Here is a 15,743-nt window from a genome sequence, read left to right as displayed (position 1 = left end):
CACATCTGTCTGTTCTCCACTGCTGCATTAAGAATTCAGAAAAAAAAAAAAAGATCATTGTCAAGATTACTTTTAGCTGAAGTCATTCAGTGACTTAACCAAAATATGAGTTTACATCAGTGGTCGCATAATAAAGTCATGATAAAAAATTGGTGGGTGTTTGTATAGTGTAGAAGTGTTAGGGTTAAATCCATGATATACAGGGCTAAATTATCATTCCAATATTAATATAATAAAATATTTTTTGATTACAGGCGTTAAATATGTCTCCTGCAGCATTCATCAGTGTTTCATCTCCAACAGCTCCTTAACTCTCCACTAAGCAAAACTAAATAACTAATTTAATTAATTTTTGATTACAGTTATTGTTATTGTTAATTTATATAAGAGGACATTATATGATATACCAGTCTAGAGAAAGTCAGCTGGCCAACAGTAGTTTTATCTTTCAGTATGAAGTATTCATTTTGATGAATATTTTCATCAGAAAAAATTAAATAAATGAAAAGAAAGATGAGAGAATGTTTAAAGCACAAATGTTTTTGATCTTTATCTATGTATTTGTTCCCATAGTCTTCATCACACATAGTTCCAGGAATGTTAAACATTAGCTTATGGTGGAGGAAAACAAAAAAATGTCCAAACAAAGTTGCTCCTCTTAGTTGTTTCTGAGCCTCTCGTGCTTCTAAAACACACTGAGCTCGTGCTTTCACACAGCGTTGCACTCGTAGAGAAGATTTCCACGCCTCAGTGTGAAATAAACACTGTCAGCTCTGAACACACACCTGCAGACGGCTCGCATTCCTGGGAGGACTAACAGGAGAGAGTGAAGCCTCTTGCTTCCAAATCCCTCCAGGAATGCACAGCAACGCAGGACACTTGCACACGCCGTCGTCAGCGTCAGTCTGCCACGAGCGTGCACGACGCTGAGACGATCCCTTTTAATGTGGAGATCTCATCAAGGAAATATGGATTTGCTTCAAAGGCTGCACCCCCAACAGAGAGTGTTTTATTGTCAGTTTTTACAGAATGAGAAAAAAAGCTGAGGAATGCTACGCTAACAGAGCTAACCTCCTCCCCCTTCACTCTGTAAAAATAGCTCCTCTGCACTGTTGGCAGTCAACATGCCAAAGTGGTCACCTGCTGCACAGGAGGAATTTCAAGAATACGGTGATATTCAACCTTTAGTGCAGGGATGGACCGGAGCAGAACTTGGTGCTGAAACGTGGAGATATTCATTGTGAATAATGAAGTTTGAGTTTGATCAGGTAGTTGGACATCGAAACGACTCAGTCATTCAGTTTTGTCCTAATCTGTGATGTTGTGCTTTAAAGTCAAATATTATCAGTTGTTAAAGTTTGTATTTTGCAAACTTGTGGTCCAGGTGGGTGGGTCTTGGGGCATGACTGAGAGCAGTGACTGCTTTGTTGTGACATCACAAAGTTCCAGAAGTCCTGACAGCTGGTTTTCAGGCTCATTTTCTGAATACAGGCTGTGTGCATTTCTCTGTGGACTGAGGCTTTTATACTTTCACAGTATTAATATAGAACCTAGACCTGCTTTATAATCACAAACACATGGACATCTACCTTTATACAATATGGGACCTTTAAATGTGATTCTTGCATGTGATGTTTGTCTGGTGCCAAATTAACCTAAAGCACCAAAAAAAGAAAACACCACAGCATCAAATCCATCTTCCCTCCTGCAGTTAACTTCTGTTTGTCTAAAATAAAAAACCCTGCAGAGGCTGAGTCATGGCTCAGAGCAGACCATGGCTTTGGCCCAGCTTGAATGCCACCAGTCTGCTGTGGACAGAAAACCCAGGGGCCGATTTGTCGACCCCCTGCAGCTAATTCAAACCCACTGAAGTGGTCTGGTTTCTGCAGCAGGGACAGACCCAGCTGCCACTTAAAGTACCCCATGGTACTGTTCAGTCCCTCTCCTACTGTGTCTGTGTGTGTTTCTGTAAGTGCTGTGAGGTTAAAGCATTGTGTGCCAAAGGGGCAGAGTGCTGTGGTTTTGTAAACTGAACAGTGTAATTGTTGACTGGTCTGGACTCTTACTGTCTTTATGCAACAATGGGTGATGGAGTAATGTAGCTCTGGCTTGTTTAAGTGTGACTGTATCTTACTGTGCAGTGAAGGGTCCATTATCAGGATGTTAAATGCTTCCCTGCAGCCATCTGGGCCGAACAGTGCGATGGTGTGAACATCCGAAGAGGATTCAGCAGAAGATATGTTAATTGCTCCACCATAGTAAAGCATTTTACTGCTTGATAGAAAATTAAAACAGATCACTAGAGAAATCGGAGATGACCTGCACAGTGATGTACTTTTGTCAGGGGCTGGACAAACATAGATCATGTGAAATAATTTGAAACAGAAAATGTATAAAATCTCAATAAGACTGAAGTTGGTTCATAACTTTTTCGTTTTTCATTTCTGAAAACTAGTCCTGTTTTCTTTTTTATGACTGTTCCTAAAAACAAACTGATAAATGACATGATTTAACCAGACCGGCTAATCGCAACCATTTGTTTTGCCTTTTTAAGAAGCTATTTTTAAGTTTTGCTAGCGCTACATTGCTAGCGTTAACATTAAATAAGCTGTTTACTTACCAGTGTAGAAGAAACGTGAGTTCAGAATCACCAACAGCCGTCTCCAGCGGTGGAAATCAACGCCAACGTTAACTCATCTCTATCACTTCTTTTCTTCTACTGAAGTTAGCATGCTAAACAGCTAGCTCTGGCCCGTCTCGTCACTTTCTGATAGCGACTCAGTGTAGCCTCCAATCTGCTCTGAAGATGTATCATAAGCTCTTGGCTTGTAAACACAACAATGGCTGAAGGTGTTGTGAAAAAAAATCGCCACAACCTGCTCCCAGCAAGAAACCACGTTTTTGTGGTTGAGAAAAATTACTGTTGATGGGGGAAAAAACTTTACATCTGCTGTTTATAACACAATGTACTGCAACATAATCTTAACTGCAGCAGCTTGGATCTTATTATTTTGTTTTAATTGATATTATTTTGTCAAACTACTGTTTCCTGTCTGTAACAGTCGTTGCAGCAAAACAACCACACAATTTTTTAAAAATCCAAACAATGTGTTAGTTTCCAGACCCAGACTGACATTGTAGAACATTTCCTATTTATCAAATGTTTTGTACTTTATTAAAACAACCATCAGTCTTCACTCATAACAGCTCTCCTCACTGGAAAAGAACCTGTCTGCAGCCTCTCTGCATCTGCGACATTGATTGTTTTTCTTGACCATCTATGAGAAAAGGACCGAGGTGGGCAACGTTTTTCAAACTGCCTCAGTGTTTGCAGAGGAAGCCCGAACATTTCCTCCGGTCTGCATCATCATGTACAGAGTTAAGTTGTTGGATTTGGCAGCAGCGCCTGGCAGAGTCCTGTGACTTTCTAGAAGCAGCAAATACATCACGGTCGGCGGCTCGGCTCCGGCTGTCCAGCCCCTGCTCATGTGGGAAAAGGCCAGGAATGTGCAGCTTTAATGTACTTATTGTTTTTTGTCTTGTTTCCTGTTTTTTTTTTTTTTTTTTTTTTTTAGTTTATTTTTTTTATGGACGGATGTGTTGAGCTGTTGGTTGTGTTGAGCTGCTACAGTGTGAGGCGCTGATGAAACGTTGGCTCTACTTTTCTCGTGAGTAATTAGGCACATACAGCTCACAGGCAGAGCCAGGAAATACCAGGCTGGTTGTATGAGAAAAGGACGTGTGTGTGTGTGTGTGTGTGTGTGTGTGTGTGTGTGTGTGTGTGTGTGTGTGTGTGTGTGTGTGTGTGTGTGTGTGTGTGTGTGTGTGTGTGGCCACTTGAGTCCCCTCCACCCAGGCACTTGCATTTCTCTCAGTGAGAGCAAAGTGTGAGACTTCACTGTGTTATTCCTCTCTGCAGCTGTGTGTGAGACCAGTAAAAACAAGGACAAAAACAAAGTATCATGGGGCGTTTTCAAACATATAGCTCTTTCACTCTGGTCTGAACACTTCAGTGCTTTTACGTGATGTTTGCAGAAGCTTGAGTTTCATACTTTGAGACTACATTCACAGTGAGGTGCAGACCAGCACAAGCTTCACTGCAAGTCATCAGAATCAAAACTCTTGGCGCAGCTTTCCTTTCCAGCTGTCTTGCCTTCATTAGCAGAAAATGTCTGGTGAATACAGCAAGGGTGTACAGGAGAGGAGCTGTGAGGCGTGTGGTAATAAATCCAGGCCAGACCTTGATTCTGTCTCTGGCTAGCAGCTAGCAACTGTTCTGCACCGCTGTATTCAAAGTGCACCTGGGTCAAACTTTAGCTCAGACGTGCAGACTTGAATACTGAACTCCCTGTAGATCAAACAAACTCTACAGACTTTATTAATGACCCGACCCAGACCGCTTCCTCTAAAGAGTCTCAATGCGGTTGTTTCACTTCAAATCCAAGAATGATTCTGTGCTCAGATCTGTACAAACAAATCGCACCCAGAGGGGAAAATGAACCAGAGTCTGATGTGACTGGACAAAACAACACAAGTTTGAAAACACCCCCACAGGGTGAGATCTGGTGACCATGAACGTCTTAATCATGCTCATCAAACAATTCCCCCTTGTGTCCTGGGTGGAAGCTCCTGTATTTGTTACGTTTCTTGACTCATTTAACAGAAAAAGTTTAACTTTTAAGCTCCTGCACATCTGAGAAAAATGTGTCCAAGCTGCTGGAGGACAGATCAAACTTGGACTGCAGCTAATGATCATATTCACCACATAGAATTCTGTTAATTCCTCCGTTTCATTTTCCCGCTATATAGGTTCATTGTTTCTGCTGTAAATCATCACTAAAGACATACACAGGTCCCTCAACATTTCCTTAAGCCCAAGGTGATTTCTTCAAACTGCTTTTTATCTCCATTCAAAAGTCCAAGACCCCAAAACCTCCAATTCACAGTGATAAAAACTGTGTATGTTGGTGGACTAGAGGATTCATAGTTGTGACACTCAACAAAGTGACACATTTTTTAGCCTATGAGGAGAAAACCAGAAGCAGCTGGATGCAAAACATGTTTCTCCCCCACAAAACTCTCTTATCTTGTGCAGAAAAAATGATAACGTCATTGAAATCTGGTGTGTGGTGAGATCTGCGCAATATCAGGTTTTATGGACTGATGACACAGGCTGTCGGTACATTATAAGTTACATGTTTTATGGTATATGAAAGCTGCTTGATTATCTGGGCGTATCAGATGACTCAAACTGGAAACAGATACTGATGTTTGACAGAAATGATTTAGGTTTACCTGAGATGAGTCTGATTTTCTAACTAAAAATATACAAAATTAACAGATTACTGATTTAAAACCAAAAGATTTTTCTTCTCAGGTTGGAAGACAAACAACTGGCAGACAGATTTAGACCAGTGGCCTAATTTATTCTGTCTCCGAGGGTGCTCAGGATGCTAAAAGGCTTTTGTCAGCCCTAAATTTAAACTTTAACAGAGCCAGTACAAAATAAGCCAAGCCCTGTGTGTGTGTGTGTTTCCTCACAGATTTAACATCAAGGCCCAAACTGGCCTTCAGAGCAATATTTTAAGAGCAAACACAGGGAGAGAAAAAAGTAACTGAAAGGATGTTGTAGAAGAAACCATACCAAAAAAAGCAAATGAATTTTTTTTTTTTACTGCTCAAGTACAGAAAAGGCCTGAAGTGTGGATGTGCTACTTCCTGTCTGTTACCCTGGAAATGGCTAAAACATGTGTCCCACCAGTGTCACATAAGTGAGTGGGTGAATCTGGCTGAGTAATTAGACTGCGGCTTTTCTGATATCAGTGTGTTTGACTTAATTTAAAGAACAACTGTGTTCAGGCAGCACATGGTTCCTGTTAGAGCCTCTGGCCTGGAAATCAGCTGTGGAAGACGTGCAAGGAGCTCCTGGAATTTAACAACCACATTTTCTCTGCAGCCGCTGTAGAGTTTCATACAGAATATGCTGTTGGATTTAATGCGCAGCTAATGTGAGGTAATTTGACTGAAATATTTTAATATGCCAGCTGAGAGAAGTGGAGCAGGGCTGCACGCCAAGCCCTGAATGCTATTTTTAAGTTGTTGACTTGGCACTTGCATAATGTTTAGGGCAGTAATTAAAGCTCCTCTGTTGGTCAATTTCTTCAGCTCTTGTTGACCAAATAAGGTCAGTTTTTCCCACATTTTTGTGTTGTGCTACATCGGTATTTATAGAGGTTTAATGGTAAAAACAAATAATCAATGAGCCACACTGGGTCACATGTTGATTCATCACCATGAACACACACACTGTAGTTTATCTTGACTCAGTCCTAAACACACACACACACACACACACACACACACACACACACACACACACACACACACACACACACACTCACACTCACAGTCCAGCTGCCCCAAAATATTCACTAGAGCACCAAATATGGATTCATCCGCGGCTGAAAATAGTCCCGAAATATATCCACTATTTCCTCCCGTTTGAGTAACATTTTCTCAAAACTACAGTCCCCAGCTATTTTAAGTGAAACTAGATATATTTTTATGACTTTTTTTAAAGATTCAGAAGGAACCAATACGTTTGGGGCTGAGACATAGAAGGGAAGTCAAAAAAGTATTGAGAGACAAACTAATGCGTTGTTGGCTTTTGTTTTTTTTTTTTTTTTTTTCTCATGAGATTTAATGACAGTAAAAAAAAAAAAATCAGCTGTATTCTCCAAATGAAAGAAATATCCACGTAAAACTTAACTGAAGAGCAGGTTCAATTGAAGAATAAGAGTCAGCCACAAACTTACTTACAGATTCTTGATTTCTAGAGCAGAACAAGAACATTTTTAACTTTGCATATTGTCACATTTCTGTATCACAATATAATGTGCCACAACATATTTTAAACACCTTGCAAACCTTAATGTTACGCAAAAGGAAGAAGAAAACCAAAGACATGAAGAGAGCTGAGGTGCAGTTCAGGTCAAACAAGAAAAAACAGCTGGGTGGTTTCTATGTACAGCTCAGGGGATAGAAAATAGGCCTGGGCCAAGTATTCAATAATATCAAATATTGCAGTATTTCCCACCATATGCAATATTTTTTAAAATATCGGGGGGGAAAAACTGTGATAATATTGTATATCATAATACATTTTCGTTATGGCCCAAGCTTCATAGAAAGTAATAATGACAATAAAGATCATTCTCAGCACGGCCTTTATTAGTATCTAATAGTCGTACAGCATCAGGATATACAGAAATACCTGAATGAACTGTAAACAAAATATAACTTTGTCCACGTCACTCTCCAAACCTGGAAGAGGAATCCTGCTGTTGAAGCTGACGTCGGAATTTATTTCAAAGATACAATAATGTCTCCTTTGTCTGTTTTTCTGTCCCTTTCATCGGCTGCAGAGGCCATACACAGTCTTTAGTTTTTTCGAGGTGGAGGTCTTTTTTTAAAGTTCCTTAGGGCTTAGTCATATTGGTGGAGGTCAATTTGGGAAACCTTGTTGGGGAACATTTCAGGGAATCACTTCATCTCGAAAAAATGCCTTGTTTGTTGGTTTTGTCCACAGTCTAATCTTAACCGATGATTGTAGAGGAAGAAAATTTTAGAAATATCTCTTCAAAAACATGTCGTGCAATCTCCTAATTCTGACAGCGATTACAGGAGTCAGAGAGAAAGTCCTGCAGATTCTGGCTGAGTCAGTGTTGTGTAATCCCTGTCAAATTGACAATGTAACAGCTGTGGATAACTGGGGCAGCGTCCCGGGCTCTCGCCAGTGTCGCTATTGGCTCCCTGTCACTGAAGCGTGACCCCTTCAGTTGTCCTGTGTCTATGAGGTCATCGCTCAGCTGTTGGGGGTCCCTGCGGTACCAGAGGGCCGCTTGTCACTCCTCTGTGAGAGTGACATGGCCGGTCAGTGCTCAGAAACTCGTGCCAGGGGGAGTCCTCCAAAACCAGACAGCACAAGACCGTGACTGTGCTGCCTCACAGGGATTATTTATACCAGGAAAACAAAAACAGGATGTGCTTTTTTTTTTAAGACAGTGCAAAAAAGAACACAGTCAAAGTTTTGTCTAAAAAGTGCGCTTAGTACAAGTGAAATGATGTTTGAGTTTTAACTTTGGTTAATTGTTTTTTTTTTTTCCCTATAAATTGTCAGAAAAAAGTGAGAAATGCTCAGGATGTCTTCAAGTGGCTGATGTTGTCATAAAACCCACTTAGTTTAACTCATTATTATATTTGACAAAGAAAAACAGCAAATCCTCATATTTTAGAAGCCGAACCCAGTGAATGTTTGACACTTTGGCTCAATTATTATTCTGTTATCAAAACACTGGTCGATTCATATTCTGTCCATCGACTAATCCATTGATCAACTTGCAGTTTCAGTCATGACAGAAAATTCACAGAGATTTTGTCGATCAGTTGCAAAAATCTCGAAACATTTGCTAGTTTCAGCATCTCAAATGTGTGAATTTTGTTTTATGTTCACTCTAAATGGAATAATGTTGAATATCTTGGGGTTTTGAACCACTGGTTAGTGGTAAGCAGTGTGAAGACATTTTATAGATTAAAATTGGGAAAGAAATTAACAAAATCATTGATAAAATGATGAAAAATGTGGTAGTTGAAGCCTTACTTGCTATAAAATGTAAGGTAACTTCTGAAAAATAGGTCAACCCTATGAGGAGATTTATGTAGACATGGACCGGCCTTGATTTATTGCTGTGAAAGCTGGAATTGAAGGTGTATACTGCAAGGTGGATCAAAGCATAAACCACAGTATAAAAGTTTGACATGCACAGTAGAGAAGCGATTTGTCTTGAGAACAGGCTGTTATTGTCGTGAGTTCACCTCCCCTCAGCTGAATAACAGGACTCTTATTTGGGTAGGGAAGCGCCCGGCTCAGAGCCTCACAGGATTGGAGGAAGCAGCTGTCCAATAGTGTGCCAGAGCAGTGCTGTGCTTGTTTTACACCAATAGTGGGATTTTTTTTTTTCTCCCCCTTATGGAGAGAGGATTGAGAGAGTCCACAGTGAGGAGAAACAGCAGTTCTGCCTGATCTGAGTACAGTTTATCCTGCTCTCTAAAACAGCCGGCACACAGAGAGAAAGGGGGAGAGAGAGAGAGGAGTGAAGAAGAAAAGAGTAAAAATGGAGAAAGTGCATTTGGTCTGAGGTGAGTGAAGCTTTAACAACAAGGTGGTGAGGTTTTCAGCAGCAGGCTTAGCCTTGTAATCCCCCCCCTCTGTTTCAGCTGAATGGAAAGGATTGACGGGAGAAGTTGCCGGAGCAGGGAGGAAGAGCAGGGCTGTTTATTTCAAGCCTGTGTTTGCTTTAGTTGGTGAGAGTTCCAGGCATACCAAGAACAAGACGCTGTATTTAGCCAACACAGTGCAACTGTAGTGGAGCCTCCTAATCTCTGCTCACTGACGAGAGCATTTACAGCTGGACGTGTGGAGTTTGGACTTGGATTTAAGTAGCTTTGATTGATCTGTACAAAATGTAGAAACTCTAAATTTACTGTAGCTTACTTTTTATTTCTGTTTTTTTTTTTCAAAATGTGGTAATTATTGGTTCATTTTTGTCTGTGAATTGTAAAATGCTGACATAAGGGATGGATTTTGGACTAGAAAATATTGACATAGTCTGTTTTTCTGTCTCACTGACCCCTTTGGCTCTTCTCTTAGTCAACATTTGTAAACAATAGACTGTTTATGTGTAACAAGCTTTGCACTTCCATAGTCTGGTTTCCACAAACAACCCCAGGCTACATTATACACATACAACCAACATTTGTTTTTAATTTTGAAGTTTATTATGCCACTTTCTAGTTGTTGTTTGCGTCATACAGTCAGATCTCACATAGTTTTGGGCTGACTTAAACTACCCCTGCCAAAATGATTACCACTCGTGCTTTTCCTGCATAGATGTCAGAAACTTGAGACACGTTTGTACTTGCACTGTCAAATTACGGTGATTGTCAGTGGCTGAGGAAACACTTAATGCTTCACCTGATACTAAAGCTGTTTCAGGTTTATGTTTCTTTGCATGTTACTTGTCTGTTACATTTGTAGACCTAGAGCTTGTAAAAATTGTCATTTTGGTCCTAATTAAAATGTTGTTCTCTGTTTCAGAAAGAGGACAAAGATGCCCAAGCACAGAAGACGACAAGGACTCTGTGGCCCCCTACTATGTTGAAACTCCTTATGGTTATCAGTTAGACCTGGACTTCCTCAAGTATGTCGATGACATTGAGAGGGGCAACACCATCAAGAAGCTGAGTATCCAGAGGAAGCCGAAAGTGGCCAAACCCTTGGCAGTGCCTCGGGGCAGCACTGGCGGGGGCAGCGCTCAGGCTGAATGGACCTCCACAGACTCCTTGTCCTCCTCCAACAGCGACGACAAGCAGTCCCCGGTCTTCTTCACCTCCAGGCCCCAGGTCGCTGCTCCGCTGACCCCCACCCTCTCCAGGGCGACCTTTGAAGTTCCCCTACAACAATCCTACTCAACCGCTGCAGAGCAGAAACAGCTCCTGCCCCCTCCTTCGCCCAGGTTTGCCCCTCGTCACAACCCCCAAGTGGAGAAGACCCTCATGGAGACCCGTCTTAGGCTCGAACAGGAGCGTCTGCTCATGCAGCCACACAGCGACCCGCCATTGCCTCGCCGCCGTCTTGCCAGCTTCAGTGGCATGGGCTCCAGCAGCTCGCTGTCCTCTTACTCAGGCTCTATGGCCCCAAGCCAGATCTCCCCTAGCACCCATCAGCCTCTCCCCATCAACGGTCACCTCCCTAATGGAGAGTATAACCTCTACTACCCACCATCCATGGGCAGCTCAATCCGCCACAGCCCAATGAGCTCTGGCATGGCCACACCTGTAACTAACGTCAGCCCATTACACCTTCAGCAAATCCGGGAGCAGATGGTGGTGGCCCTCAAGAGGTTGAAAGAGTTAGAGGAGCAGGTGAAAACCATTCCAATCTTACAGGTTAAGATTGCTGTTCTACAGGAAGAGAAAAGACAATTGGCTGCTCAATCCAAAAATCCAGGTCCCGGAGGTTTTCGTAAGCGTTCCTACAGTGTAGGCAGTGTTGACCAAATGGAGAACCCAGGCCCCATTCAAAAGGAACCAGAGCTGCACATCATGGAGCCTGAAGCCCAGGAACAGAGCGCTCAGCGGCTGGAGGAGTTCAGACGTCTGGCTGCAGAGGTCCAAGCTCTGGAGAAGACCACCCACGACAATAATATAAATGAACTTCAGCCTCATAGTTTTACACAAAACCAAGCCCACCAAAAGTCCATTGGCATAGTTACTGATGAGAACATGAACAACCTTCCTGTGAGTCAGAGAAAACTGACTAATGAACACTGTTTCCGGGATGCAGGGGTAGTGACCGAGCGGCAGGAAATGCGCAGCGCTGCGGTTGGCGTGACCGAGGCCATGCTGGGCATGACCAGTGAAGCTGAGAAAGAGATTGACCTCCAGCAGCAGACCATTGAAGCACTGAAAGAGAAGATCTACCGCCTGGAGGTACAGCTGAAAGAAACCACCCACCAGATGGAGATGGGAAAGTTAAAACTGGAGCTCCAAGTGGCTGGTGGGTCAAACAAGAAAAAAGCGGACAAAGGCCTGATGGCCAGGCCAGAGATGTACAACGCCTGCGTGGAGGCCAAAGTCCAGACGCGCAGTCACGGAGTGGGTGACCATCTGGAGTTCAGCCATGTTAGCACAGCTAAAACTATACAAAGCCACACTGTAGGAGTGTCCTGTCAACCCTGTGTCACCAGCATTGCCACTGGCCCAGAGATCCCTATGGACCGGTGGGTGGTGCATGAGCGTGTGGAGACAACTGACCAGTGTGTAGGGAGGCGGGTGGAGACATGCCACCAGCAGGTAGGCGTAGAGCTTAATGTTTGTGAGGTGGGAGTTAACACAGAGGAATCAGTGGACAGCTTGGCTCTCTGCAAACCCATGACAGAGCTGAGTAAAGAGTGCAGGTCTGTTGGCTGTGGAGATTGTTCAGTCGATGTGATCGTCAGTCCTATCAAGACGCTGGTGTCGCAAGGAACTGACCCAGATCTTGTGAGCAAAGTGGACGCTGGTGTCATGGCTGCTCCTGAGTCAGCAACTCAGCAGACCAATACTGAGACAGAAGTTGCAAACAAGTCCACCAACACAAGAACAGCTGTCCTTACAGACTCTTTCACTGAAACGGTGTTGATCACTTGTGATAAGCAGACCAACACAACTGTGACGGAAACGAGGACGGTCGCTGCTGGAGAGGGACTCGTCAAAGATGTTCACTCAACAGCAAAGATGCGTTCGATTGCTGTTGGAACCACAGATGTGGAGTCATTCCTTGGCAAATCAAGCTCAACTAAAACCAAGGATTGTGGTGTTGGACCAGTTAGCATCCACGAGAACTTCTTGGTTGGCTTAAAAACCAGAAACATAGCATGTGGCCCCTCCCAACCAGCTGAAACTGTCACAAGCAGCAGCAGCAGCAGCAGCAGCAGCAGCAGCAGCAATGAGACCGTGGAGGTTAAAACAGAGCCTGCACCACTGCAAGCTCAGGCCCAGGGGGGTGTCGGACTAGATCATTACATCGAGAGGGTGCAAAAGCTGCTGCAGGAGCAACAAATGCTGCTAGCGGAGAACTACACTGAGCTGGCAGAAGCTTTTGGTCAGCCCCAGTCCCAGTTTGGATCCATCAACAGTCAGCTGGTCAGCACTCTCTCGTCCATCAACTCTGTCATGAAGTACGGAAGTGCCGAGGACATCCTCAAGCTGCAGTCAGACTCTGTGGGCTTAGACAAAGGTGAGACATTTCCCACATCCAGCACTGAGAACGCTGATGGCTCCACATTCTCACAACAGGGTCCCTTCTCGTCCACAAGTGTTGCACAAACAGGGTTTCTTGTGATAACTGGTTGAAAAGTCAAGCCAGGCAATCAAATCATAGCTTCAAGGGCTGACAACAGAAAATGTTCACACAGCACACACACACACACACACAAATACACAATATCTTGCTTAAGCAAAATAGCTGTCCGCCATCTATCAAGTGCCTGAGGAATCATTGAAGACAGAGTGCGGTTTGATTTATGCTTTATTTCTCTCTCTATTGTGGTTATTACACAATAGTTAAAATTAGTTTCATATGTCTGTCTTTCATTACAGTTGGAAAATTTGAAAGAGAAACAGTAAGCTAAGATGCTTAATGATTGCAAGAAGATGTATTCTGTTTTAGTAATTACAAATCAAAAGTGATGTTGTGTTTAAGTGCACACTGCCTTTGGGGCCAGAGTGATTACTCCTCAATTACAAAGAGGAAAAAGAGGGTACAGGATGTAAATTAACTTAGTTTCTTTCCCTATTATTATAGTTATTTGTTTCTTTTGAGGGATGCAGGGACATTTTCTCAGATTCCTTTGGGAAGTCATTATGGTAATGAAATAATTATTAGCAGCAAGTATAAAGTTGTGTTAAAAACTCAAATGTGTTTAATTGTATGAAATGTAAAACAAATGAATTTCAGTTTAGCCGGGCTGTTCATAGGGCAGTGAATCAGCTGTAGCATTGACAAAGACACAAGTAGTTTGGGACTGAATGCCAGCCCAGTTTCTGCTGCACTGTTCACACTCAGAGAGAATCCTGATGGGACCGGACAGGCCTAAGTTATCTCTGACCCTGAAAAATGCAGCGGGGGCTTTGGACGTGAACCAACAATGAGCTCATTTCTTTTCGGGAGCCAGTAACGTCGCACAAATCGGCCACTTGTTGTTTTTGCGGACCGCCCTGCCTTCACTAACACCTCACTGTTGATGCTGATTCATGGCTCCCTCTGAGTTACATAACCTGCATTCATGCTGGCTGGCACATGAGTGCAGGGCAATTGTCTGTGTGCGAGCTTGTTTCTGGTCGGTTGCTGGCCTCTTTTGGTATGTTTTGTATGTCCTTCTCCGATAACTGTAAATTCAGTATAATCACAGCACGGGACACAATAAGCTAATCGAGAACAACTTCATGAAAGTGTCTGTTTAGATCCTGAAAGTTGTGGTTGGAGTTGGATTCTGTTTACAAGTAGTTGCTCTAAGATCCAAAATAGCTGTATGCAACTTTATCCAAAGATCCTTTAAGCAGTCAGTTGATTTGAGGTGCATTTTTATTTTGAAGCTGTTTTGTGTTGAGCACCTGAACTCACCATAACATGCCCTACTTATCATTAGGGCAACAACTAAACGTCCATTTCCCAAAACCTATGGCGACATATTCATGTCTTGTTTTGTCTGATAAAACCCAAACATATACACATTATACAAGATGACAGAAAGCAGAAATTTGACAGACATTTGAGAGGCTGAAACCGGAGAATTTTTACTTTTTAGAAATGACTTAAAAATTTTGATATTCACAAAAGGTACTGGTTATTTTTGTGATGATGGATTAATTGATAATTTTTTTTCTTTGAGGCCTCAAAAACGTGTTAAACCCACTTCCTACATTTAGACTTCCAATACCTCTCATTTATTTCTCATAAAACATTTACAAAGCTGATATTTTTTTTTAATGTTTGAAACCTACATTGTTTGAATTGTCATAAACTCCCTCATAGACATGTCCAGACTTTGATGTAAAAGTCAGTTTTTAATTTTAATTTAGCTTCATTTGCATAACTGAGCCAGTGAGTTTAAGAAATAGAAAAATAGTAGAAAATTATTTCATTATTTTCTAAATGAACTAATCAGCCTCAACAATATGTGATGTGCAGGTTTTGTTTGATCCAACTTGAATTACAGTGGCTACAACTCTTATCACAGTCTGATTAAAATCTAATGGATTGGTGCACAAATATTACACAACGGAAGACCGCCCTGTAAAATAATAAAGATGGACGTAAAGTTGGCCATTTTAACATTTGAATTTATGGGGATTGAGCCACTTTTGGAGCCAGCCTCAAGTGATCATTTGAGGAACTGCTGTTTTTGTTCAGGCCAAGTAACAAGCTGATGAAGAAAAAGGTTTTCAAGGACTTTAATAGAATGCAAATTACTCACCAGACCCTTGTGCCTGTAGCATGCACGTCCAGAGTTACAACATTCATTATTATTATTAGTAAGATGACAATGTACAGCATCCATAGAGGTCGGTAACTCCACAAGGAACCTCTGATTGCATTAAACTTTCATTGCATAATTGAGTAGGCTCTCCCTACCTGTGCGTTCAGATACTGACCCTCATCTACGTCTCCTCCTGTTTCAGAGCTCAGTCAGCAGCTGTGCTCCCAGTCTCTCACCGTTGCCAACACACCTTCACAGCAACAGCAGATCAGTGCAGCTGAGCAGAAGAGCCGCATGGACCTGCAGATGTCTACAGCACTACACGGTACGGCTGTCTTCACAACACAACACCGTCTCAAATGTTGATGTTTACGGTGAAATTCAAATGTGATAGTCCACTGTTAAGGTTGGTGCCTCACATGTCTTCTACCTGTGCAAAAACACATGTCCACCAATAAGATACTGAATTAAGACAGTTAACGTCACTATGTTAATGTGGTGCTGTAGGTTTCTGTCCAAATTTAATTCACCTGTCTTGCTCTAAGCCTTTGATTTTGCCTTTGGTCCAAACTACTGAACCCACCTCCTGATAGAAACACTTAAGAAAGTGCTGTAGGACGACAATGACACACTTTTAATTTGTGGATTTGTGCACAAAGAACA

At 42.3% G+C, this 15,743-nt stretch overlaps 1 protein-coding gene across 4 annotated transcripts in view; it reads left to right on the top strand.

Moving 5' to 3' along the window:
* The window catches only part of kank1a (KN motif and ankyrin repeat domains 1a), a 60,525-nt gene that overhangs the window by 33,645 nt on the left and 11,137 nt on the right, over positions 1-15,743 (top strand). For 3 of the 4 annotated variants that reach the window (XM_071483909.1, XM_071483910.1, XM_071483911.1), the window contains exons 3-4: positions 10,157-12,838; positions 15,283-15,405. In XM_071483909.1, the coding sequence (XP_071340010.1) occupies positions 10,157-12,838; positions 15,283-15,405 (2,805 nt within the window). Of the gene's footprint in view, positions 1-9,018; positions 9,199-10,156; positions 12,839-15,282; positions 15,406-15,743 lie in introns of those variants that run through there. The other variant, XM_071483912.1, reaches the window with a different exon arrangement.

This window comes from Trachinotus anak, unplaced genomic scaffold (assembly GCF_046630095.1).
Source record: "Trachinotus anak isolate AG129_WGS33_773 ecotype Australia unplaced genomic scaffold, CSIRO_AGI_Tana_v1 ptg000008l, whole genome shotgun sequence".
NCBI classification, from domain to species: Eukaryota; Metazoa; Chordata; class Actinopteri; order Carangiformes; family Carangidae; genus Trachinotus; species Trachinotus anak.
The sequence above is the reverse complement of the archived record's forward strand: the minus strand, read 5'-3'. Positions and strand labels throughout refer to the sequence as shown.